Consider the following 27,857-nt stretch of genomic DNA (forward strand, 5'->3'; position numbering starts at 1 on the left):
GCGATCCTGTGTAAAGATGAAGGTGAGGTCATACAGCCCTGATGTGCAGACGCTGTGCGCTGAGGTCCAGGAGCAGAAATCCCATTAACCAAGTATGATAAATATTTTAATTGCCTATTATTTTACATATATTCATATTTTTTCATTGTTCAGTGAAATAGTCCTTTTATTTTTCAGGTTGACAGCTGGCTGACGTTATTTTTGGTTTGCTGCTGGCGGACAATTTAAGTTCGGCGTTTTTCATAAATACAAGAAGGACTCAAATAGACATTGAGTATTTTACTTAAAAGTAACCCAACGTCTTTTTTTCGGAGTTCAAAATGTTTTTGTTGCATGCAGAAATGTAATTTCGTTTTCTCTGCAGGAGTTCATCGATTTCATAAATGCAACACATTATAGTTTGTTTATACATAGCATAAAGGCAAAAAAAAACGTTGTATGCAGTGTTATTTCATTTTAAATGTCAAACGGGTTTTGTGGCTCCCAGTGTTTTCTTTTCTGTGGGAAACGGGTCCAAATGGCTCTTTCAGTGGTAAAGGTTGCCGACCCCTGGTCTAGGTGGACAGGGGAGAATTGGTAAATTGAGAAAGGCAGAAAAGGCATGCATTTCTACAAGCAACATCAGACATCTGGCAGATTTTCCAGACTACTGGATGTTTTTCTCCAACAAACTTCCAATTCATTTTTTTCAGATATCACAAAGTCGAGTAATAAATTTTCCAGGAGAACCCAGCAAGTGAACAGGAGCTCAGGAAGCTGGAACCTGATGAAGCCTCGCTGAAATCATTGCAATTTCCAAACACTAGGATAGGAGACAATGAGTTTAACTGTTCTGACCCTATCTGAAGCATTAAAACAGAATTAGATTAGAAATGGTGACAGACTGTGAACTAAATCCATACCTGCAGTACGTGAAACAATTTAATAATCTGGGCAACGACTTGGATGACCTCTGCATCTGCCAGCAAGTTGTTTGTGCTCGGTGTGACAATATCAAATGCACATTCTAAAAGTTCTTTAGGGTGGGACCGGTGCAGCCTTCGTGGTCTGAATACTCGTTCAATACAGTACCTTGTGATAAAGAAACAGATAAGATGGCGTCAACACGAGAGGTTTCAAAACTAAATAAAATAACACACACACTTCTACATTTTACTATCAATGAGTACCATACAACCCAAGAAGGATCAGACCGTAGGACACAGGAGCAGAATCAGGCCATTCAGCCCATCAAGTCTGCTCTGCCATCACATAATGCTGATCCACTTCCCTCTCAACCTCATTCTCCTGCCTTCTCCCCATAATCTCTCACGCCCTGACTAATCAAGAACCCGTCAACCTCCACCTTAAATGCACCCGGTGACCTGACCTCCACAGCCACTCGTGGCAACAAATTCCATGGATACACCACCATCTGAGTAAAGAAATTCCACATCTCTATTCAGAATCAGATTTAATAACACTGGCATAAATTGTGAAATTTGTTAACTTTCTAACTGAACGACCCTCTATTTTGAGGCTGTGCCCTCTGGTCCTAGACTACCCCACCATAAAAAACATTATCTTCACCTCCATTCGATCTAGACCTTCCAACATTCGATATGTTTCAATGAGATCCCCCCCCCCATTCTTCTAAATTCCAGCAAGTACAGGCCCACAGCCTTCCATTGCTGCTCATATGATAACCCTTTCATTCACAACATTACTCTCATGAATCACCTCTGAACCCTCTCCATTGTCAGCACATCTTTCTTTAGACAAGGGGCCCGAAACTGCTGACAATACTCCAAGCGAGGCCTCACCAGTGCCTTAGAAAGCCCCAGCATTACATCCTTGCTTTTAGATTCTAGCCCTCTTGAAATTAATGCTAACATTGCATCTGCCTTCCTTGCCACCGATTCAACCTGAAAATTATCCTTCAGGGAATTCTGCACAAGGAGTCGAAAATTGCTTTGCAAGTCAGACTTTTTAAAAAAAACTTTTCTCCCCATTTAGAAAATAGTCTATGCTTTTATTTCTTCTACCGTACATGACCGTACACTTCCTGACACTAGTCCAGCGTACCATTCCACCTGCCAAGTCTTTGCCAAGTCTCATAATCTGTCCGAGTCCTTCTGTCGCCTCTTTGCTTCCTCAGCACCACCTGCCCCTCCACCTATCTTCATATTGTCCACAAAGCCATCAATTTCATCATACATTGCTGCTCTTTTCCACACCGTGTGGCATTAGGTGGCATTTTTGCCCTTTCTGTAACATTTGACTGTTTTTTAAATGAGCTGAGTTGCTAGCTTGACACTCAATACAGATGGAAAGTGTGCAAGCAGCTGGCCAAATTCAAACTCAGGACCTTGAAGTCTCGTGCTGATGCCAAGACACCACCAAACAGCCACATCGTACGTATCATTAACCTACAACATAAAAAGTAGTCCCAACACAGACCCCTCTCTGAAAAGGATCCCTTTGCCTCTTGCCGATCAGCCAATGCTCTACCCTTGCTAGTGTCTTTCCTGTCATACACTGGGCTCTCATGTTGTTTAGCAGCCTCCAGCTGCTGAGTATCTCAGAATCTGCTGGCCTCCTGGGATTTTCATGCACTAGTTTACAAGGAACGGTACAAAAAGAATAACCAGTGAGCAGCAGTTCTGTAGGTGAAAATGCCTTGTTACTGAGAGAGCTCAGAGGAGAATGGCCAGACTGGTTCAAGCTGACAAGAAAGACAATAACCCAAATAACCACACGTTACAACAGTGATGTGTAGAAGAGCATCTCTGAATGCACAACTCATCGAACCTTGGAGTGGCTGAGCTACAACACAAAAGATTCCACTCGATTCCACTTATGTGGCCACTTTATTAGGTACACTCCTGCATCTAATAAAGACAACACTGATGCATATCTAAATTTGCCAAGCATACTTAGTGAAGTAGAAAATGAGAGTAAATGTTTAACTAAAAGTAACTGAGGCAAAGGGATGTTAAAAGGACAATTTATTCTTCTTTACAAAGAGTTGCTGGACCAGGAGATTAAAGTGAAGTGTTTAAGCTGAGAGTTGCTAATGAATGAGGTAAAGGGCAGGAGAGAGTGGAACGTAGGAGAAAGGAAAGGAGGGGTACCAGATGGGGATGATGAGCAGGTGAGAAGAGAGGGGTAGGAGGGAACACAGAGTGGGGAATGGGAGAAGTTACAGATGTTGATGTTCATCGATAGTAAATCAATGTCCTGCTGTTCTGTCATACTAGTAAAACAATGCAGGGACTATTTTACAGAGAAGCAGGGGAATTATTCCCAGTGCCCTGGTTAATAGTTATCCCGCAACCAAGAGCAGGAAGATTATCATCTGCTCATTACACTCTTTGCGCAACACAAGTAAATGGCTTATCACATTTCAATGTTACAATGAATATATTTCACAACAATGTCTTTAGCTGTGAAGTGCTTTTAAATGTTTTGTGACCACAAACATACCATAGATTAAATTACTAATGATATAACTTCAGGTCTGCTCATATGCAGTGCTGAGAGGGAGAACCTATTTGATCTCATCCATATCAACAGATCTTCAGTATATATGGCAGCAGTAATCTCTTACAGATTTGCTGTATACACTCTGTGGCCACCTGCTCATTAATACAAATATCTAACCAGCCAATCAAGTGGCAGCAACTCAATGCATAAAAGCATGCAGACATGGTCAAGAGGTTCAGTTGTTGTTCAGGCCAAACATCAGAATGGGGAAGAAATGTGATCTAAGTGACTGTGGCTGTGGAATGATTGCTGGTGTCAGGCAAGGTGGTTTGAGTATCTCAGAAACTGCTGATTTCCACTCACCACAGCCTCTAGAGTTTACAGGGAATGGTGTGAAAAACAAAAAAAAAATCACCCAGTGTCAGTTCTGCAAGTTAATGAGAGAGGTCAGGGGAGAAATGCCAGACTGGTTCAAGCTGACAGGAAGGTGACAGTAACTCAAATAACCACATGTTACAACAGTGGTGTGTGGAAGAGCATCTCTGAATGCACAACACATCAAACCTTGAAGTGCATCGGCTAGAGTCATACTTGAAATACAAAGGGTTGCTGTGCTTTCGGGAGACCAGTAAGCCATAGGGGAATCAAGCCTGTCATTACATTACCTGCCCCACGAGCATCACCACCCAGTAATGACAGGTAACAGGAAGAGCAGTCAACTTTGCCTTTCTGCAACCCAAATGCTAACAGGCTCGTCAGTCACCAAGGTCATCCAATTCTGCCCAAAACATGGTCCTCAAATTTCAGGCAAGCAAATGACCCCCAACACACTCCAGCAGCTGCAGTAACCTCTTCCACTCACCTTTTTAAACTGGTGATGTTGTTCCTTGCCACAAATCTCGCAAATGGCACCTAAACAAAAGAAAAAAAAACACACATGCACACATAACCAATTCTTTGGGTAACTAGTTTTCGGTATAAATCAAACATTCTTAAACATTTATTATTAAAGTAACATTTTTGAAAGTTTCTTTATATAAACAAATCTGCTATTTCATGGCCAAAGTAATTGCCAGACTCTGGTAGAAGACATCTACTAATGCAAATCGATAAGATTTGGCTCATTCATAAAATCATGGAAACTTGGCAGAATTGGCTCGCCCACAGAACGAAAAGGGTGGTTGTAAATTTTTATAAATGACTTAGAAGAGGAAGTGGAAGGGTGGGTTATCAAATTTGTAGATGAGATGAAGGCTGGTGGAATTAGAGAGAGTGTAAAAGGCTGTCGTAGCTTGCAACAGGACACTGACCTGGCGTTCTACCCAAAAAAGTGTGAAGTGATTCACTTTGGAAGGTCGAATTTTGACAGTGTGGAAGAACAGAGAGATCTTGGGGTCCACGTCCATAGACTAGGGGTCGTTAAGAAGCTGTATGGTCGGTTGGCCTTCATTATATAGGGGACTGAGTTCAAGAGCTAGGAATACTGTGTTCCGTTCTGGTCACCATTTTAGGAAGAATGTGGAAGCTATAGAGAGGGTGCAGAGAAGATTTGCTATGATTCTGCCTGGATCGGAGAGCATGTCTTATGAGGATGGGTTGAGCAAGCTAGGGCTTTTCTCTCTGGAGCAAAGAAGGATAAGAGGTGACTTGATGGAAGCTGTACAAGATGAAAAGAGGCATAGATTGAGCAGAGAGCCGGAGACTTTTTCCCAAGGCAGAAATAGCTATCATGAGGGGGCTTAATTTTAGGGTGATTGGAGGAAAGTATAGAGTAGATGTCAGAAGCAACTTTTTTGACACAGAGTGGTGGGTGCATGGAACATCCTGCCAGGTGGGGTGACAGAGATAGATACTCAGCAATAGAGACATGGAAGACAGAAAAGTAGAGGACTATGTAGGACCGAAAAGTTAGATTGATCTTACAGTAGGTCAAAAGGTCAGCACAAATAATGGGCCAAAGGGCCGTACTGAGCTGTAATGTTGTATGCTCTTAAAAATAAACTAAAGTTCCCTGGATTGGGGAGCATGTCTTATGAGGATAGATTGAGTGAACTCGGCCTTTTCTCCTTGGAGCGACGGAGGATGAGAGGTGACCTGATAGAAGGAGTATATGATAATGAAAGGCATTGATCGTGTGGATAATCATAGGCTTTTTCCCAGGGCTGAAATGGTTGCCACAAGAGGACACAGGCTGGGGAGTAGGTACAGAGGAGACGTCATGGGTAAGTTTTTTACTCAGAGAGTGGTGAGTGTGTGGAATGGACTGCTGGCAACGGTGGTGGAGGTGGATACAATAGGGTCTTTTAAGAGACTTTTGGATAGGTACATGGAGCTTAGTAAAATAGAGGGCTATAGGTAAGTCCAGTAATTTCTAAGGTAGGGACATGTTCAGCACAACCTTGTGGGCCAAAGGGCCTGTATTGTGCTGTAGGGTTTCTATGTTTTCTATGAAATCTGAAATAATAAAGAAAGAAAATTCTGGGAACACTCAGCAGTCAGGCAGCATCTGTAGAAAGAGAAACCCTTCCTCTCGGAACTGATGAAAGGCCTCTGACCTGAATTCTGCTTCACCTTCTACAAATGCTGCCTGACCCGAGTCCTTTCAGCATTTTTGTTTTTAAAACGTCTTTTCAATTTTATTTCTCTAATTGAGAAGAGTTATAATTACCTCATGGACAGAATACGCAAGGGAATAAAGTGATCACAGCCAATAACCGCAGGAATTCCACATGGGACACACCACAACATGTGGACAATATTATCACATGACTTACCCTAAGGTCTTGGGGAAGCGTGACCAACATTCCAGAATGGTCCATGAAGAGAGCTCCTTCACTAGTCTCATACAATTTTTTGTTCTTTGGCATAAGTAGTGGCGTGTTCACACAAGTGGCACCTGTAAAAAGAATTCAGACGTTCACATGAAGCTTAATACTTCCAGGCACTCGAGGATGTTGTCAGCCAGTGGAGTCAGGTGGTCTCCAAGTTTGGGTCATTCGTGGGTTGAGCTGAGTAACAGTACAGAGATTCAAAACAGCATAGGAAGAGGCCGTTCGTGCCATCATCCTTGTGATAGCACTTTAGTAGTGCAGTTAATCCCACTATCTCACCTTCCCACCGTCTTGTAAGTTTATTTTCTACAAGTATTTATGTAATGCTCTTCTTAACCATACAACCAAAGAAGCAATACATTCACTGATTCTTCTCTACATAATTATCTTTATTCTCTGTGTTCTGATTACTGATCCTCTTTCAATATCACTATTGACTCATAAACACTAGTAATAACTTAAAAAACTTCTGTAAAAATTAATCTTCTAAACTCGAAGGAGAAACCCCCAGCTCACCAATTTCACCAAGCTCAAGAAGACATCATACAGTATGGCCAAGTGAAATAGAAACTGATATGAAAGGAGAGGGGAGTACCGAATTAAAAGTATTATATATGAATGTATGAAGTATAAGGAATAAAGTAGATGAGCTTGAGGCTCAGTTGGAAATTGGCAAGTACGATGTTGTGGGAATAACTGAGACATAGCTTAAAGCGGACAGGGCCTGGGAAATGAATATTCAAGGATATACGTCTTATCAAAAGGACAGACTGACTGGTAGAGGGGGTGGGGTAGCTCTGTTGGTGAGGAACGATATTCAGTCCCTTGCGAGGGGGGCCATAGAATCTGGGGATGTAGAGTCAGTATGGATAGAACTGAGAAATTCTAAGGGTAGAAAGACCCTAATGGGAGTTATCTACAGGCCCCCAGACAGCAGTCTGGATGTAGGGTGTAAGTTGAATGAAGAGTTAAAATTGACATGTCGCAAAAGTAATGATACAGTTGTCATGGGGGATTTCAACATGCAGGTAGATTGGGAGAATCAGAATGGTATTGGACCCCAAGAAAGGGAGTTTGTGGAGTGCCTCCGAGATGGATTCTTAGAACAGCTTGTACTGGAGCCTACCAGGGAGAAGGCAATTCTAGAGTTAGTGTTGTGCAATGAACCGGATTTGATCAGGGACCTCGAGGTAAAGGAACCATTAGGAGGTAGTGACCATAATATGATATGTTTTAACCTACAATTTGAGAAGGAGAAGGGAAAATAGGATGTGTCAGTATTACAGTTGAACAAAGGGAACTATGGAACTATGAGGGAGGAGCTGGCCAAAGTTCAATGGAATAATACCCTAGCAGGGAAGACAGTGGAACAAAAATGGCAGGCATTTCTGGGAATAATGCAGAAGGTGCAGGATCGGTTCATTCCGAAGAGGAAGAAAGATCCTAAGGGGAGTAAGGGGCGGCCGTGGCTGACGAGGGAAGTAAAGGGCAGTATAAAAATAAAAGAGAAGTATAACATAGCAAAGATGAGCGGGAAACCGGAGGACTGGGAAGCTTTTAAAGAGCAACAGAAGATAACAAAAAAGGCAATACGCCAAGAAAAAATGAGGTACGAAGGTAAACTAGCCAAGAATATAAAGGAGGATAGTAAAAGCTTCTTTAGGTATATGAATAGCAAAAAAATAGTTAAGACCAAAATTGGGCCATTGAAGACAGAAACGGGTGAATTTATTATGGGGAACAAGGAAATGGCAGATGAGCTGAACAGGTACTTTGGATCTGTCTTCACTAGGGAAGACACAAACAATCTCCCAGATGTAATAGTGGCCAAAGGAACTAGGGTAAAGGATGAACTGAAGGAAATTTATATTAGGCAAGAAATGGTGTTGGATAGACTGTTGAGTCTGAAGGCTGATAAGTCCCCGGGACCTGATGGTCTGCATCCCAGGGTACTTAAAGAGGTGGCTCTAGAAATCGTGGACGCGTTGGTAATCATTTTCCAATGTTCTATAGATTCAGGAACAGTTCCTGCTGATTGGAGGGTGGCTAATGTTGTCCCACTTTTCAAGAAAGGAGGGAGTGAGAAAACAGGGAATTATAGACCGGTTAGCCTGACGTCAGTGGTGGGAAAGATGCTGGAGTCAATTATAAAAGAGGAAATTACGACACATTTGGATAGCAGTAGAAGGATCAGTCCGAGTCAGCATGGATTTATGAAGGGAAAATCATGCTTGACTAATCTTCTGGAGTTTTTTGAGGATGTAACTATGAAAATGGACAAGGGAGAGCCAGTGGATATAGTGTACCTGGACTTCCAGAAAGCTTTTGATAAAGTCCCACATAGGAAATTAGTGGGCAAAATTAGGGCACATGGTATTGGGGGCAGAGTACTGACATGGATTGAAAATTGGCTGGCTGACAGGAAACAAAGAGTTGTGATTAACGGGTCCTTTTCGGAATGGCAGGCTGTGACCAGTGGGGTACCGCAAGGTTCGGTGCTGGGACCGCAGCTGTTTACAATATACATTAATGATTTAGATGAAGGGATTAATAGTAACATTAGCAAATTTGCTGATGACACAAAGCTGGGTGGCAGTGTGAAATGTCAGGAGGATGTTATGAGAATGCAGGGTGACTTGGACAGGTTGGGTGAGTGGGCAAATGTATGGCAGATGCAGTTTAATGTGGATAAATGTGAGGTTATCCACTTCGGTAGCAAGAACAGGAAGGCAGATTACTATCTAAATGAAGTCAAAGTTAGGAAAAGGGGAAGTACAACGAGATCTAGGTGTTCTTGTACATCAGTCAATGAAAGCAAGCATGCAGGTACAGCAGGCAGTGAAGAAAGCTAATGGCATGCTGGCTTTTATAACAAGAGGAATTGAGTATAGGAGTAAAGAGGTCCTTCTGCAGCTGTACAGGGCCCTGGTGAGACCACACCTGGATTATTGTGTGCAGCTTTGGTCTCCAAATTTGAGAGACATTCTTGCTATTGAGGAAGTGCAGCGTAGGTTCACAAGGTTAATTCCCGGAATGGCGGGACTGTCATATGTTGAAAGATTGGAGCGACTGGGCTTGTATACACTGGAATTTAGAAGGATGAGAGGGGATCTGATTGAAACATATAAGATTATTAAGGGATTGGACACACTGGAAGCAGGAAGCATGTTCCCGCTGATGGGTGAGTCCAGAACTAAAGGCCACAGTTTAAGAATAAGGGGTAGGCCATTTAGAACAGAGATGTGGAAAAACTTTTTCACCCAGAGAGTGGTGGATACGTGGAATGCTCTGCCCCAGAAGGCAGTGGAGGCCAAGTCTCTGGATGCATTCAAGAGAGAGTTAGATAGAGCTCTTATAGGTAGTGGGGTCAAGGGATATAGGGAGAGGGCAGGAACGGGGTACTGATTGTGTATGATCAGCCATGATCACAGTGAATGGCAGTGCTAGCTAGAAGGGCCGAATGGCCTACTCCTGCACCTACTGTCTATTGTCATTCCAGTAACTACACCAACTGTGGCACAACAGGTAGATCTGCCGCATCAAAGCAGCCGAGTCCCAGGTTCAATCCTGTCCGTGTGGAGTGTGCACGCTATTTCCGTGGGTTCCCTCCAGGCGCTCCATTTTCCTCCCATATCCCAAAGATGTGCAGATTGGCTGCTATAAAATGCCCTTAGTGCAATTACAGACCCCTCAGTTAACGCAGGTATAGAAGAGGATGAAACCCCTGCACCAGTGTGTGGGTGAATGCCTGCTCAGAAAGGAGCTGAAGGGAATGTGGGGAGAATTGGCTTGTAGGAGGAGAGCAAAATGGGTGTTGATAACTCAATGGCTGAAGGCCCTGATTCTGTGCTGTATCTGAATACTCTGGCTTAGATCCAGCAAGTTTAATTAGTTTCAATTTTATCAGCATCTCGTCTACAGTGCTTCATTACTTACTGTTTAATTTTGTTCATCAGCTTTCCAAATTCTTTTCCCTTTTTCTCAAAATTACTTAGGTCTTTATCTTACTTGTGCCTTTCTCAATTATATTATCATCACTATGATGATGTGGGGTGTAAGGGGTGTCCAGGGAGGGGCTGCATCTCCTGGTGAAGGGGCTTGTCGTGTCCATTCTGGACACATTTGGTCCTCACCGGATACCCTGCTCTCACCCGTGGCTCCAAGTAGCTGTTTGCAGACAACAGCAGCCACACCACGGTACACCACTTCGACAGGCGGGCAAAACTAGGTGAGGGCAACCGGTGGCCTCGTACCCCAGTGAAATAGGGACATGCCTGTCCTAGCATGCAAAGTCAGCTCTGGTGGATCTACAGCGAGAGACAATGGCCAGGAAGGTGGTTCCGCAATGCTCCATGGAGAACGAGGACCATGACAAGGCACTGAAGATGTCATGGTCATCCTCTGCAACCAAGGAAGACCCCAGTTTGTGACGATTGTTTGTACCACTGGAGCCGGATCTCTCAGGTTGAGAGCATGGTGCTGCCCCAGGTTAACAGCTCTGTCACTCAGGTCTCGTGTAATCGTCGGACACGAAAGACACCACCATTAACATCACTACTGCATGGGAGTCCTCAAGTTATTTTCTTCATCTTTTCTGATCCTTGTTCTGGCTTTTACCGGGGTGGCTGATTATGCATAACGATTGCTGATACATTGTAGACCTTGCCCTGTTCTTTCCCCTTTTTGGCAGGTTATGTGGGAATAGTTGAATCAGTGAAATCAAAATATACAACACAAGCCCATTGTATCTGGCTGACAGAGCGGCCTATCCTAAACCCACCTTTGAGCAATACTCCAGCAATCAGAGCATTCTGTAAATGTGGTGACAGATTCTGTTTCCACCTCCTTTTCACCCTTCTATCAAACACCTTAAATCTGCATCCCCTACTTTTTCAACCTCTGTTAGGAGCAACAAGGGCTTCCTGCTTTTTCTATCTAGGAAGCCTACACCTAGACATGCACTTCATCTCCCCACAGGCTCTGCTGTTTCAGAAGTAAAAGACTCTCTAGTTTATTCTATCTTTGTAAAACTGGCCATGTTCTCGGAAATCTCCTCTACAAAGACAGCGATGAGGCAGATAATTCTGCCTCACAAATTTGATTTGAGTTTTTTGAAGAGCTAATGAAAATTGATGAAGGCAGGGCAGAATATGTGGCCCACATGAACTTCAGCAAGGTCTTTGACAAGGTCCACGAGATGGGCTACTCCAGTACGTTAGATTACATGAGGTACAGAGTAATAACCAGTGGTGTAACTGCAGTGGTGTTCTGACTGATGAAAGGTCTCGACCCAAAATGTCAACTGTTTACTCTTTTCCACAGATGCTGCCCGGCCTGCTGAGTTCCTCCAGCAGTTTGTCTGTTGCACTTTGGATTTCCAGCATCTGCAGATTTTCTCGTTTGTGGCGTACTGGAGGGATCAGTACTGAGTCTACTGTTGCTTGTCATCTATATGATTAATGATCTGAATGACAATGGTTCGTAAGTCTGCAGATAACAGAACAGGTATGTGGACAGTCAAGGAGCTTGTCTAAGGTTACAACAGAACTGGGGAAGTAGGCCAAGGAATGTCAGATGGAATTTAATTTGGACAAGTGTGAGGTGTTGCATTTTGACAGTTAAATCAGAAAAGGACTTGTACTTGACTCCTGATGAAGGGTTTCGGCCCGAAACGTTGTCACTACCTCCTCCCATAGATGCTGTCTGGCCTGCTGAGTTCTGCCAGCATTTTGTGTTTTTATTTGTACAGTAAATGTTAGGGTCCTAGCAAGAGCTATGAAACAGAATGAGGCCAGAGGTACTTAGCTCCCTGAAAGTGGCAATACAGACAGGGCAGTGAAGAATGCTTCTGATACACTTGCCCTACCAGTCAGGGCAAAGAGTACAGTCACTGGAACACCATGTTGCAATCACACAACACATTGGTGAGAACACTCAAGGAGCACTGTGTGTAACTCTAGTTCCCAGCTATAAGAAGGATGCTATTAAGCTGGAAAAAATGTGAAAAATATTTACAAGATGTTACCGGAGCTGAAGGGCTTGAGTTAGAAGGAGAGGCTGGATAGGCTAGAACTTTTCCCCCTGGAGAACAAAAGGCTGGCGGGTGACCTTATAAAAGGTGGGTGATCAGTCTTTGTCCCAGGGTAAGTGCCTCTAAAACAAGACGACAGAGATTTAAGGTGGAGGGGAAAGATTTAAAAGGGTGTGGAACAATGCCAGAGCAGGTTACCATTACAGTATTTAAGCAACACACAGAAATGCTGGAGGATCTGCAGATTTTCTCGTCTTTGTGCCATTACAATATTTAAAAATATTTGGACAGGTAAGAGATGGAAATGGGCTGTAAGACTCTACGATTTTGTAACTGAAGCAAGATTGGGTGCAGGGAAGAGAAGGATCCACATCATCTGAAGTTTTACCTTGTATTCTGTTCAGGGCCAAGGACTGTCTGCAAACAGAACACCCAAGTGTCTCATGGAGCCCTGAGCTTCATGCACTTTGAAGTAAAACAAGCAGGCTAACGTGACGGAGGGTCACAGGGGCAAGCGACACGTGGTGCGGTTTGAACAGTCAAGGCCGTCACCATGCATTACTCACCATGTCTTTTGAATATTCGGCACACCGTCTCCTGCACAAACTCCTGCACCATGTTATACTGAACTGAGAAACCGCTCTGAAAACAGAAAATAATTTACATTTTTGAACAAAACAGACTAAATTACAGTCTGAACTACATTCATTACGGGCTCTTCAGAACAAAGAGATTAAAGCACTAAGATAAAAGTTTTCCAAGGTTTGTTTAGCTTTGCCACCAGCATTACATCACCACAAGATACACAAATAGGGGCCCATCATCATTTCAGAACTGACCCCACTATGTGAAATTGGTTTCGAAGTGCAATGCAGAAGCAGGGATGAGGCTGCAGGCTGGTTTTAAAGGAAGGACTAAGATGAGGAAAATTATTCATTGAATTACGGAGGCCACATTCAATCAGAGAGAGAGAGCAGGGAGTGCAGTGACTGTACTGGGTGAGGAGAACCCAGGAGCCAGTGTATCTTCCCCTCATCCTCACCCACCAATTTTCATCAACTCCAGTGATGAGGAATCATCACAACAGATCATGCCATCTTTATGTTCTCCATTTAGCAAGTAACGTCACTGCACTGTTGGTAATACAGGATTTTATTGGTTGGATTCAGGCAGAATTCTAACACTCAACAATCAACTAGACTGTGGCAATAGCAAAATATAAACGATATTGCATTCCAGCAGTGACCACACTGACTTGTATTGAGCACTGGATGCCGAGCACTACATACAATTACAAGCTGACAGATTTTACAGTGTTACACCCATATCAACACACAAATTATAACAAAGAATGTAAATGGATCACTGAAGTTAGAAGCCTGTCATGTTTCAAATATTCACCAGTGTGTTGTTCTACTTTGTATTTTCTGCAAAAGAAGGCCATTAAACTCTTGGTGCATTCGTAACACCAAAAGAATAAGGAGCAGGATGAGGCCATTCTGCCATGGCTGATTTACCTTTCTCAACTCCATTCTCCTGCCTCATCGCCATAATCTTTAACCTCCTTACCAATCAAGAACTCATCAGTCACTGGTTTAATACACCCAATGACTTGGACTCCACAGCCCTGTGTGGCATGAATTCCACAGGCACACCACCCTCTGGAAGGATAAATAACTCCCTAAAGGAAGGTCCCTTTATCCTGAGGTTGTACCCTTGGATCCTGTCTGCATCCACTCTATCCAACCCTTTCACTGTCTGGTAAATTTCAGTGAGATTGCACCTAATCTTTGTTAACTCCATCAAGTGCAGGCCTAGAGCCATCATACATTAAGTTTTTCATTCTGGGGATCATTTATACTTCATTGTTAATACTACATTGCTACAAGCTAACCTTGACCTTATTTCTACTGTCTCGGGTATTTTTCTCCTCCTCTTCATTTCCATGACACTGCAAATCCTGAATCGCCCTAAAGAACTCTGCCTGAAGATTTCCAAAATCTTTGCAAAGATGTGGGAATTTGAACAAAAATCCTCAGTACCCCATTCCCCCAGGCAATCCCCAGTACCACATTCCCCCAGGCAATCCTCAGTACCCCATTCCCCCAGGCAATCCCCATTCCCCCATGCAATCCCCATTCCCCCAGAGAATCCTCAGTACCCCATTCCCCCAGACAATCCTCAGCATCCCATTCCCCCAGACAATCCTCAGCACCCCATTCCCCCAGAGAATCCTCAGCACCCCATTCCCCCAGAGAATCCTCAGCACCCCATTCCCCCAGAGAATCCTCAGCACCCCATTCCCCCAGACAATCCCAAGCACCCCATTCCCCCAGACAATCCTCAGCACCCCATTCCCCCAGAGAATCCTCAGTACCCCATTCCCCCAGAGAATCCTCAGCACCCCATTCCCCCAGGCAATCCCCAGCACCCCATTCCCCCAGAGAATCCTCAGTACCCCATTCCCCCAGGCAATCCCCAGTACCCCATTCCCCCAGACAATCCCCAGTACCCCATTCCCCCAGACAATCCCAAGCACCCCATTCCCCCAGACAATCCCAAGCACCCCATTCCCCCAGACAATCCTCAGCATCCCATTCCCCCAGGCAATCCCCAGCATCCCATTCCCCCAGACAATCCCCAGTACCCCATTCCCCCAGGCAATCCCCAGTACCCCATTCCCCCAGGCAATCCCCAGTACCCCATTCCCCCAGAGAATCCTCAGTACCCCATTCCCCCAGGCAATCCCCAGTACCCCATTCCCCCAGAGAATCCTCAGTACCCCATTCCCCCAGGCAATCCCAAGCACCCCATTCCCCCAGACAATCCTCAGCACCCCATTCCCCCAGACAATCCTCAGCATCCCATTCCCCCAGGCAATCCCCAGCATCCCATTCCCCCAGACAATCCCCAGTACCCCATTCCCCCAGGCAATCCCCAGTACCCCATTCCCCCAGGCAATCCCCAGTACCCCACTCCCCCAGAGAATCCTCAGTACCCCATTCCCCCAGGCAATCCCAAGCACCCCATTCCCCCAGGCAATCCCCAGTACCCTATTCCCCCAGAGAATCCTCAGTACCCCATTCCCCCAGGCAATCCCCATTCCCCCAGACAATCCCCAGTACCCCATTCCCCCAGGCAATCCCCAGTACCCCATTCCCCCAGGCAATCCTCAGCACCCCATTCCCCCAGGCAATCCCCAGTACCACATTCCCCCAGGCAATCCTCAGTACCCCATTCCCCCAGGCAATCCCCATTCCCCCATGCAATCCCCATTCCCCCAGAGAATCCTCAGTACCCCATTCCCCCAGACAATCCTCAGCATCCCATTCCCCCAGACAATCCTCAGCACCCCATTCCCCCAGAGAATCCTCAGCACCCCATTCCCCCAGAGAATCCTCAGCACCCCATTCCCCCAGAGAATCCTCAGCACCCCATTCCCCCAGACAATCCCAAGCACCCCATTCCCCCAGACAATCCTCAGCACCCCATTCCCCCAGAGAATCCTCAGTACCCCATTCCCCCAGAGAATCCTCAGCACCCCATTCCCCCAGGCAATCCCCAGCACCCCATTCCCCCAGAGAATCCTCAGTACCCCATTCCCCCAGGCAATCCCCAGTACCCCATTCCCCCAGACAATCCCCAGTACCCCATTCCCCCAGACAATCCCAAGCACCCCATTCCCCCAGACAATCCCAAGCACCCCATTCCCCCAGACAATCCTCAGCATCCCATTCCCCCAGGCAATCCCCAGCATCCCATTCCCCCAGACAATCCCCAGTACCCCATTCCCCCAGGCAATCCCCAGTACCCCATTCCCCCAGGCAATCCCCAGTACCCCATTCCCCCAGAGAATCCTCAGTACCCCATTCCCCCAGGCAATCCCCAGTACCCCATTCCCCCAGAGAATCCTCAGTACCCCATTCCCCCAGGCAATCCCAAGCACCCCATTCCCCCAGACAATCCTCAGCACCCCATTCCCCCAGACAATCCTCAGCATCCCATTCCCCCAGGCAATCCCCAGCATCCCATTCCCCCAGACAATCCCCAGTACCCCATTCCCCCAGGCAATCCCCAGTACCCCATTCCCCCAGGCAATCCCCAGTACCCCACTCCCCCAGAGAATCCTCAGTACCCCATTCCCCCAGGCAATCCCAAGCACCCCATTCCCCCAGGCAATCCCCAGTACCCTATTCCCCCAGAGAATCCTCAGTACCCCATTCCCCCAGGCAATCCCCATTCCCCCAGACAATCCCCAGTACCCCATTCCCCCAGGCAATCCCCAGTACCCCATTCCCCCAGGCAATCCTCAGCACCCCATTCCCCCAGGCAATCCCCAGTACCCCATTCCCCCAGGCAATCCCCAGCATCCCATTCCCCCAGACAATCCTCAGTACCCCATTCCCCCAGGCAATCCCCAGCATCCCATTCCCCCAGACAATCCTCAGTACCCCATTCCCCCAGGCAATCCCCAGCATCCCATTCCCCCAGGCAATCCTCAGTACCCCATTCCCCCAGGCAATCCCCATTCCCCCAGACAATCCCCAGTACCCCATTCCCCCAGGCAATCCCCAGTACCCCATTCCCCCAGGCAATCCCAAGCACCCCATTCCCCCAGGCAATCCCAAGCACCCCATTCCCCCAGGCAATCCCCAGTACCCCATTCCCCCAGGCATTCCCCAGTACCCCATTCCCCCAGGCAATCCCCAGCATCCCACTCCCCCAGGCAATCCCCAGTACCCCATTCCCCCAGGCAATCCCCAGCATCCCATTCCCCCAGACAATCCTCAGCACCCCATTCCCCCAGGCAATCCTCAGCACCCCATTCCCCCAGGCAATCCTCAGCACCCCATTCCCCCAGGCAATCCTCAGTACCCCATTCCCCCAGGCAATCCCCAGTACCCCATTCCCCCAGGCAATCCCCAGCATCCCATTCCCCCAGACAATCCTCAGCACCCCATTCCCCCAGGCAATCCCCAGTACCCCATTCCCCCAGGCAATCCCCAGTACCCCATTCCCCCAGAGAATCCCCAGTACCCCATTCCCCCAGAGAATCCCCAGTACCCCATTCCCCCAGACAATCCTCAGCACCCCATTCCCCCAGGTAATCCCGAGCATCCCATTCCCCCAGAGAATCCTCAGTACCCCATTCGCCCAGAGAATCCTCAGTACCCCATTCCCCCAGAGAATCCCCAGCACCCCATTCCCCCAGAAATCCTCAGTACCCCCATTTGCCCAGGCAATGTCGAGTACATTGAAGTCGTCCTGTGAAGGATGTTCTTGACAGTATCTGTTCCTTCCCTTACGAAGATCAGAATCATAGGTGAAATCCATGGCAGGAGTAATACATTGGGAGAACAGCTGAGTGACCATGGTTCGGTAAGCCTTACTGCTGGTGTTTGCCAGGGTGTGGTGCAGGATTTCGTACAGCTCTGACTCTTCCATCTGGGGTGGCGGGAGGTGCTCGCTCTTCAGCAGCTCAACTGCTGAGGGGCGTTTGGATGGGTCGTGATCCAACAGCCAGCCAATTATCAATTTCTTTAAAGAGAACAAACAACAATGAGATGTGAAGTTTATGCACAACTTCTATGAGAATAGAGAGCTTGTACTGAGGCATCTTAGAGGCAGCAGACCATTCAGCCCATCTAACTGTTCTATTTAATTTGATCAAGTTAATCAACAACCAAGCCTCCACAAGCATCTTGGGAAGAGAATTCCAAAGGGTTGCTACTCATTGCTCCTGATCAGCACTTTGTTTACACTGCCCACTGATAACTCCTAGGATACTGATAGTTAAACTACTTAATAATGGTCATCAAGACTGCAAGCACTGGAATCAGAAGCAACACTGAAGGAACTCAGGTCAGGCAACATCAGTGGAGAGAAAAGGATAGTTGGCGCTTCCGATGAAGAACCTTTATCTAGATCCTTTGACCAGATGAAACCTGAAACGTCGACCCATTGACGCTGCCTGACCCTAGGGAGACTGCAGACGCTGGAAATTTGAATCCCTTTTCCCTTTCACTTCACCACCTACACCTCAGACTTCAGCTACAACAGAGTCTTGCCATCTTCAGAAGTTTTCTGATGACTCTGCCGTAGTTGGATGCATCAGCAAGGGAGATGAGGCTGAGTACAGGGTTATGGTGGGAAACTTTGTCACATGGTGTGAACAGAATCATCTGCAGCTTAATGTGAAAAAGACTAAAGAGCTGGTGGTGGACCTGAGGAGGGCTAAGGCACCAGTGACCCCTGTTTCCATCCAAGGGGTCAGTGTGGACATGGTGGAGGATTACAAATACCTGGGGATACGAATGGACAATAAACTGGACTGGTCAAAGAACATTAAGGTTGTCTACAAGAAGGGTCAGAGCTGTCTCTACTTCCTGAGGAGACTGAGGTCCTTTAACATCTGCCGGATGATGCTGAGGATGTTCTACAAGTCTGTGGTGGCCAGTGCTATCATGTTTGCTGTTGTGTGCTGGGGCAGCAAACACCAACAGAATCAACAAACTCATTTGTAAGGCCAGTGATGTTGTGGGGGTGGAACTGGACTCTCTGACGGTGGTGTCTGAAAAGAGGATGCTGTCCGAGTTCCACTCCATAATGTACTGGTTAGGCACAGGAGTACATCCAGCCAGAGACTCATTCCACCGAGATGCAACACTGAGCGTCATAGGAAGTCATTCCGACCTGTGGCCATCAAACTTTACAACTCCTCCCTCGGAGTGTCAGACACCCTGTGCCAATAGGCTGGTCCTGGACTTATTTCCACTTGGCATGACTAACTCATTATTTAATTATTTATGGTTTTATATTGCTATATTTCTTCACTATTCTTGGTTGGTGCGGCTGTAACGAAACCCAATTTCCCTTGGGATCAATAAGTATGTCTGTCAAAACACACAAAATGCTGGAGGAACTCAGCAGGTCTGGCAGCATCTATGGAAATGAATAAATAGCTGATGTTTTGGACTGGATAGAAAGAGAGCAGAAGGGTAGGAGGGAGGGGAAGAGTATGGCTTGCAGGTCATAGGTGAATCCAGGTGAGGGGGGTGGGGGACAGAAGGCAAGAGGAAATAATAAGGGAAGCTGGTATGCGATAGGCAGGGAAGGGAAAGGGCCGAGGAAGATGGAATCCAATAGAGGAGGACAGTAGACCATGGAATAACAAGAAGGAAGTGGGGAACCAGAGGGAGGAAGGTGAAGATGATGAGCAAATCATGAGGGAAGAGGAGGGAAAGAGCAGGTAATACAGCCACAGGGACAAGGGAAAAAGGCAGTGGTGAGAAGGGAGTGATTACTGAAAGATAGTGAAAGCGAAGCTCATGCCATCAGGTTGGAAACCACCAAGACAAAATGTGAGGCATTATTCCCCCAATCTGCATCTGGATTCAACAAGGCAGTGGAGAAGCTGTGGGCAGACATATCAGTGGGAATGGGAAGTGGAACTGAAAGGGTTTGCCCCTGGGAGATCCTGGCTCTGGGCAGACATGCCAGTGTGGGAATGGGAAATGAAACATTTTTTGGATGAAAATCTCTTTCTGACCACAGACTGAGGCAAGCAAGACTCCCACCCTTTCATCTTAACTGCGTTTTACAGGAACACCATCAACGCATCCTAACAAGTTCCATCTCCATCTGGTATAGGAGCAGCTGAGCATCAGACCTGAAGTTCCTACAAAGGACTGTGAGAACAGCTGAGAGGATCATAGGAGTCTCCCTGACATCCATCAGGGACATTTATCAGCAGCAATACGTACACAGGCCCCTTAGTACTATTAAAGATCCCACCCATCCATCCAGCATTCTCTTTGACCTTCTACCATCAGGCAGGAGACTCCAATGTATAAAAACAAGAACGGTCAGGATGGGAAACCATTTCTTCCCCAGGGCCATTGGTCTTCTGGAACTCCCAGCTGCATCATACTCGAAGTGTCACTAGTTCTGCACCTTACAATATTTAATTTATGCACTTTATTATTTATGTGTGATTCATCTGTAGATTTTATCCTTACCATCCTAAGTTATTGTGTGTTATGCGTACTACTGTGCTTTACACTCTGGTTCTGAGAAACATCTCATTTCTACATACATACATTGTATGGTTATATACATTATATACATGTATAGACTTAAATGAGAATTAGCTTGACTTGACTTGCTGGACAGATTATCAACTGATCCACCATGTCCATCACACCCATGAAAAAGAGGAAGGTTCATAAGAAGCAGACCAGGCCAAGACTAAACCTTGCTTGACACTGCATCGCCACCCGATGGCATGATCAGGTCTCGTTTGGGTTTTCATGAACTTCTTAACCGCAACAGCACTGCTGAACCAAAGCTTACTACCCAAATCCTCCAGAGACCCGTGAGAGAAGACATGTGGGATCCTCCCAGTAGGAGCGAGGAGTAGCCATCAGGAGTCGAATTAGCAACAAAACCACTGGTCCTGATGGGATCCCTATAGAGATCCTCAAAGAAATTAAACCAGCACTCCTACACCAAATTCTGCTCCTGAAGGCCTGGGAAAAGGCACAACTCTCCTCAGAGCTCAGAGGTGCTCTAATAGTGGAGAATACAAGTGAACCTATGAACACAATTCCATAAATTTATAATTTGTATTTTTGAATTCTATGGACCCTTGTAATAATCTCAATGCTACTTCCCATTTTTGTATTTATTCTGCTGACCTGACATACTGTATTTTATGAACCTATCACTAGATCCCTTTGCCTTTATCCCCTATTCAGTTCATTTTTATTTCCACTGGTTTGATAAAATTTGTAGGTTTTCCTACCAAAATGTACAATCTCATATTTATCCAAACTGAAATCATTTGTGGTTTATAATATTTTTTATAACTTTGCAGTCGTCCCCAGTCTTCCTGTAGCCCCAGCATTGGATCATCACTGCAATCTGATATGATATTACTTGCTCTGCTCCAATCACTGAATATTAATGGTCCCAATAATTACTATCGTGGAACACCACCCTTGTCTTCCGAATTGAAGGCAAGTCATCCCAAGGTTATGGCAGGATCCTGTTCCCATGAACTGCTCATAACTCAAACAGCTCACAGATTGGAAATGTGGCCATAAGTTGAGTTCCCACCTGACAGAAGGTGCCTACACTCTCACATCAGTCAACAAATCCATCCCATTACTCTCCCAAACACTCAAATGGGCACACAGGCCACACACACGTCAGGCACTCGTAAGCTGGGGAGGATGTGTGACTACTTTGTACCACCGCCCCCGGCTGCTATTTTCTGCCCATGCAGCTTTTAACCCAATTCCATGTGCCCTATCCAGTTGTGATCTGTCACTGTGCATTGCTGCAACTCGCCTATCAGAGAGCCCAGTTAACACAGCCAGCTCCAAAGAACCTACGACTACTACGAGTTAGAACTCCCTGCAAATAAACGGTTCATAGCTGCTTCAGGACCACTTGCTGAAAGATACAAAACCTGCCCGCCTTACAATTCAAGAGCTGAAGTCCATCTCCAGGACACAGATAAAGCTGAAGAATGTCCAAACAAGCTGGATGAACTCAGCAGGTCGGGCAGCATCCGTTGAAATGAGATGGTGCCCGACCTGCTGAGTTCATCCAGCTTGTTTGTACGTGTTTATCTGACCACAGCATCTGCAGTGTACTTTTTGTAAGCTAAAGAATGTACCTGTTTTGAAAATTTTTCATCAAAATCTTCAGGAAACTCGATAGTTGGCTATGGAAAAAGAACATTTAAAATGGTTAACAAAGTTTTGATTAGCTTTATTTTTTACATGCATATCAAAACATACAGCAATGCGCATCGTTTACGTCACCTCTTACGATGTGCTGGGGCAGCCCACAGGTGTTGCTATACTTCTGGCACCAACAGAGCATGCCTACAACTTACTAATCCTAACCCGTACATCTTTCTTTTGGAACGTAGGAGGAAACCAGAGCACCTAGAGGAAACCCATACAGTCATGGGAAGAACATACAAAGTCGCTACAGACAGTGGTGAGGACTGAACCTCCATCTTCCAATTGCTGATCCTGTAAAGCGTTACACTAACACTAACACATCCAATACACATGGTGGATTGGATAGTGGACTACTTGACAGATAGACCTCAGTATGTGCGGTTGGGAGACTGTAGGTCTGACACGGTGGTCAGCAGCACAGGAGCGCCACAGGGAACCGTACTCTCTCCGGTCCTGTTCACCCTGTACACATCAGACTTCCAATATAACTCGGAGTCCTGCCATGTGCAGAAGTTCGCTGATGACACGGCCATAGTGGGGTGTGTCAGGAATGGACAGGAGGAGGAGTATAGGAAACTAATACAGGACTTTGTGATATGGTGCAACTCAAACTACCTGCGTCTCAATGTCACCAAGACCAAGGAGATGGTGGTGGACTTTAGGAGATCTAGGCCTCATATGGAGCCAGTGATCATTAATGGAGAATGTGTGGAGCAGGTTAAGACCTACAAGTATCTGGGAGTACAGTTAGACGAGAAGCTAGACTGGACTGCCAACACAGATGCCTTGTGCAGGAAAGCACAGAGTCGACTGTACTTCCTTAGAAGGTTGGCGTCATTCAATGTCTGCAGTGAGATGCTGAAGATGTTCTATAGGTCAGTTGTTGAGAGCGCCCTCTTCTTTGTGGTGGCGTGTTGGGGAGGAAGCATTAAGAAGAAGGACGCCTCACGTCTTAATAAGCTGGTAAGGAAGGCGGGCTCTGTCGTGGGCAAAGTACTGGAGAGTTTAACATCGGTAGCTGAGCGAAGGGCGCTGAGTAGGCTACGGTCAATTATGGAAAACCCTGAACATCCTCTACATAGCACCATCCAGAGACAGAGAAGCAGTTTCAGCGACAGGTTACTGTCGATGCAATGCTCCTCAGACAGGATGAAGAGGTCAATACTCCCCAATGCCATTAGGCTTTACAATTCAACCGCCAGGACTTAAGAACTTTTTAAAAGCTATTATTAATGCTTTTTGAGATAGTGATTTAGATGCATATCATATTTTTTACTGAATTAAGTATTGTATGTAATTAGTTTTGCTACAACAAGTGTATGGGACATTGGAGAAAAAAATGTTGAATTTCCCCATGGGGATGAATAAAATATCTATCTATCTATCTATCTATCTATCTAACCACGACATTACCACACCTCCCAACACGGTGCATAACAACGAGGAATATCCCAACACTCGACCAATATTTAGTTTTTCTCCACTGGATGCTCTAACATACAATCCTAAAATAAAGGACATTCGGAGTTCAATCCAATATCAGAGAATGTACACTGTATGCAACCTGAAATACTAACTCTTCGCAGACATCCACGAAACAAAAGACCCAGAAGAATAAAAGACAGAAACTTGTTTAAGAAACAAGGTTATTACAAGAGGAACACAGGGTTTATAATGCTGCGAAGAATAACGGTAGAGATTGAGAGAATTTTATAGACCAGTAAAGAATGACTAAAAAGAGGAAGAGAACAGTAAACTATCAGGAATATAAAGCAGATCAAAAGGGCTCAAACATGCAGTTAGGGAGAGAGTAGCTGTGGTGCCTTAGATGCTAAGAGAAGAATTAATGATGAGCAAACACCAAAGGCATTAGATAAACATTTTATTTCCATCTGTAGAGTGCAAGATATTAAATGCCGACACAAACAATGAAAAGGTGGGAACAAAAGGGTAAGCACAGATATCAACAGAGAGAGTGGACTGGATAAACTGCTGGAACTTAAGGTGACAAATCCCTTTGGCCTGAAGGTAAAGGTAACAGAGTTTTCAAAGTTCTTGAATTTCTAATAACGCATTGGAAGTTGTAAAAATAGCCTTACTGCAAGGAAGGTGGGAAAGAGAAGGCCAGTTTGCCTACCTAATGCTGGAGTCTCTTACTAAAGAAGAAGCAACTTGAGACTTAGAAAGTGAAAGATAAGGCAGATTCATGTTGGTTTTATGGAAGAAACACTGTGTTTAACAAATTTATTAGAGTTATAACAAGCAGGGCTGATAAACAGGAACCTGCGAATCACTGTATATGTATATTTTGTTTCCAAAAAGTATTCAATAAAGTACTAGAAAATGAAGTTATTTTACACGATAAGGGCTCATGGAGTTGAAGGGGTATGTTACTATGGATAGATCGGTGAGATGAGAGGAAGTGGAGCAGCTTGGTGAGCTGCAGTAAGGTGTCACATGGAATGATGTTGTTACCTCAGTTTGAGTTAGGTAAAGGGACCAAGTGTATTCATCCACGTCTAACAATAGGAGAAATAGAAATGAAAAATTCAGACTCAGCCTATCTAATCTCTTCCTATAACTCAAACCCTCCAACCCAGGCAACACCTTTGTGAGTCTTTTCTACACCCTTTTTTAACTGAATTACATCCTGGTCATCGCACCTTGTAGAATACACCAAGTGCGGCCCTAGCCAACATCATGTACTCATTGCTTCGGCAAGAATGCCATATGCTTTCTTTACCAGTCCGTCTCCTTGTGTTGTCAATTTTAGGAAGCTATGTACTTGTAGCACTAGGTCTCTGTTCAGCAACATTTCCCAGTGCTTGGAGATAGTTTACTAACGTTTACATTAATTTTCCACTTACCAGAGTTAAATTCCATCTGCCAGTCCTTGTCCACTTTGTGAATTGATTTATACCTGTATACCATCATACTCTTAGACAACTTTCTTCATTATCTAATATAATGACAATTTCGGTGTCATCTGTGATCATGCCCACTATATTCTCATCCAAATGGATGACAAACAACATCGGTCACACACCACACCAGTGGCCACAGGTCTCTAATCAAAAAGCAACTCCTTGCTTTTACACTCCGTCTCCTACCACCAAAAAGACGTTGTATTCAATTGGCCAGCTCATCCTGGATTCCACGTATTCTTGCAGATCAGCCTACCAAAGGAACTTTATCAAAGATCACAGAGATGATGTTTAGCATCCTCCCTTTGTTGATCCTGTTGGTCATCTCTTCAAAAAAAAAATCAATTCAATTTTAAAAATCCAGCTTATGAGACATGATGTTTCATGCACAAAGCCACACTGACTATCCCTGATTAGTCCTTGCCTTTCCAAATGCAAAGAAATGCTGTCTTTAAGAATCCCCTCCAATAAGTTGCCGACCACTGATGTAAGGCTCCCTGTCTACGGTTCCTCTTGGCTTTTTACATAAAGATAAAAGATTGGCTCTCTCCTATTCCACCAGTACATCACCTGTGAAGTTTCAATAGTTTCTGACAAGGCCCTGGCAACTTCCTCCCTTATTTCCCCATAACATCCCAGTCAGCCCTATACCCTACCAATATGTGCTCCCTACATTCACCCTTAAAATAATGCCGCGATTGTGATTTCGAAGTGGGAGAAACCAGCATCAGGAAAAGTGCTGCCTTTCTACTCTTTTCAGGTGCAGTGAACCCAGAGCATTACCAGGCCATCTAGAGAATAAATGTGTACAAGGTTCAGCACCAATCTCAACAGTGAACCACCAGCACTTCTGAATGGAAGGCAACTTAACACCAGTGCTTATTAAACTGTGATTGGGACAGCTATCTCACCCCCAAAAAACACTCGTAGTTTATTAGATCAAGTGTAGCAAAAATTCACTGTTGCTATATTTTTATTTACTGTTAGGCACCTTAAATAAATCTGCACAGGTTTTCTTTAAATACACATCTATATAGATTTACATACATAATGTTACAAAGTTCCGTGGCCAGTGAATTACACTGAGTGTCGTGTGGTGCAATCAGGAGCCACACCAACTAATAGCCAAACCTACAAGATTAATAATAATCCAACTTTTACATTCAGAGTTCCATTGGATAGAAAGAGAGAACTCCTATTCACATTTGAGTTTAATATTATGGACTTAAAAACACAAACTGATTATTTTTCTAAGGCAGACATGTCAGTAAGAGTTACAATGATTCAGAACTATTACACTCCTATTAAAGGTTAACAAGCTGCTACATACCGTTCGAAGCTTGCTGAGCACAAAAATCCTCTCAGAAACAGTAGCCATAGGACGATATGACATCTCAAAGAAAATGATCCCTAAACTGAACAGATCCACTTTCTGGAAGAGATGATTGTGAATTAATATTGGTAACAGAAGGGATAAAATTAGCCACATGATTCTGAACACCTTAGAACATGGCATACTTTCTGTTGATGACCATACAAAATGCTATACGCCTTATGATTCAATGACTGTTTCTTTTGCTGTGTATGACTTGCAGAACAACCCTTCAACTAATCCTTCTTCCAGCAGACCTGTCTTTCAGTTCCAAGGTGCCTGATGATAGGACTAACAATGTCACAGAGATCACCATCATTTCAACTACTCAGTGCAATATTTAAGTTCATCTCCCGTTTACTGTTGTTCTCAAACCCATGACTTTTACCAACAAGAAGAGTTTAGGTGTTTGGGAACCCCAGCACTGTACATTGGACCTACAGTTGCCCACCATCCTGACTTGGAAATGTACGGCCAACCCTTCATTGTCTCTGAGTGCAAATCCTCGAACTCTCCCCTCAACAATGTACCTTCACCTGAAGGTCATAGCAGTTCAAAGTGGCTTCTTCAAACAGTTTAATAAAGAGAATTCTGTAAAATCCATGGTTGTAGAAAGGCTGCTGCACACTTAAACCTGACAACAATAAATATTCAATCAGGTAACTTGAACAAAGTAGACTTCAATCTGTGTCATGTTACATGGGTACGGTTTTCCAGCCTTTCAATGGAAATAGAAAACAGCACATAGCTACAACAGGCAAGGCAGCATCTAAAACCCTAATGTATCCAAAATCTATTTGCAAAAGTCTGTGGATCTAATCTTACTGCACACTAACAGCAGAAAGTAAACACGTCTTTCACTTGCTTATGGTTTGGAAGAATTGAGCAGAATCTCACTTGCCTCTGTTTGAAATGCTGAGCTGTAAAACACAGCCAATAACAATAGCATCTCCCACAGGGAGTAGTCAATGAGGCAGGAATAGCTTGGAACTGTCCATCCCTTATACTAAGCACAACAGCAACAGTGTCAAACTAACCACATCACACCAGTTAGAAGACAAAGGCAAAATTAATAAATAGGCTGAAAATTTCTAGAATTGTGCAGTCAAACACAGAGCTGACATACAGATATCAGTACATCTCAGTATGAATTGCAATGCTTGTTTCAAACAAATGCAATGGGTTACCTGATTGTAAGTGGCCTTTGCATTACCCTGTACTTCAGGGCTCACATACAGAGCAGTGCCGACCATTCCAGTTAAGTTCTCTGGAATTGGAACAAATGCAGAGCTGTTAACTTACGTATTGTAAAATCAAATAAAGATTTAAAGAACAACAGATGAAACAGCAGATGCAGTAGTCTAGGGCAATAAACGAACTGCTGGGAGGAACTGAATGGATTAAGCAAAGGGGAGATCGATGGTTCAGATTGAAACCCTGGACAACATCTGATGGACAATCAAAGACGTCTCATCCTTC

At 44.9% G+C, this 27,857-nt stretch overlaps 1 protein-coding gene across 5 annotated transcripts in view; it reads right to left on the bottom strand.

Annotated features, from left to right (window-relative positions):
- eif2ak4 (eukaryotic translation initiation factor 2 alpha kinase 4) overlaps positions 1-27,857 on the bottom strand; it is a 157,002-nt gene that overhangs the window by 42,874 nt on the left and 86,271 nt on the right. For 4 of the 5 annotated variants that reach the window (XM_073040370.1, XM_073040372.1, XM_073040369.1 and 1 more), the window contains 8 exons: positions 27,566-27,645; positions 26,337-26,438; positions 22,010-22,057; positions 17,554-17,865; positions 12,894-12,969; positions 6,240-6,361; positions 4,328-4,377; positions 903-1,071 (listed from right to left, as the gene is read on the bottom strand). In XM_073040370.1, coding sequence (XP_072896471.1) covers positions 903-1,071; positions 4,328-4,377; positions 6,240-6,361; positions 12,894-12,969; positions 17,554-17,865; positions 22,010-22,057; positions 26,337-26,438; positions 27,566-27,645 — 959 coding nt within the window. The remainder of the gene's footprint in view (positions 1-902; positions 1,072-4,327; positions 4,378-6,239; positions 6,362-12,893; positions 12,970-17,553; positions 17,866-22,009; positions 22,058-26,336; positions 26,439-27,565; positions 27,646-27,857) is intronic. The other variant, XM_073040371.1, reaches the window with a different exon arrangement.

The sequence above is a fragment of the Hemitrygon akajei genome, chromosome 3, assembly GCF_048418815.1.
Source record: "Hemitrygon akajei chromosome 3, sHemAka1.3, whole genome shotgun sequence".
Classification (NCBI taxonomy): Eukaryota; Metazoa; Chordata; class Chondrichthyes; order Myliobatiformes; family Dasyatidae; genus Hemitrygon; species Hemitrygon akajei.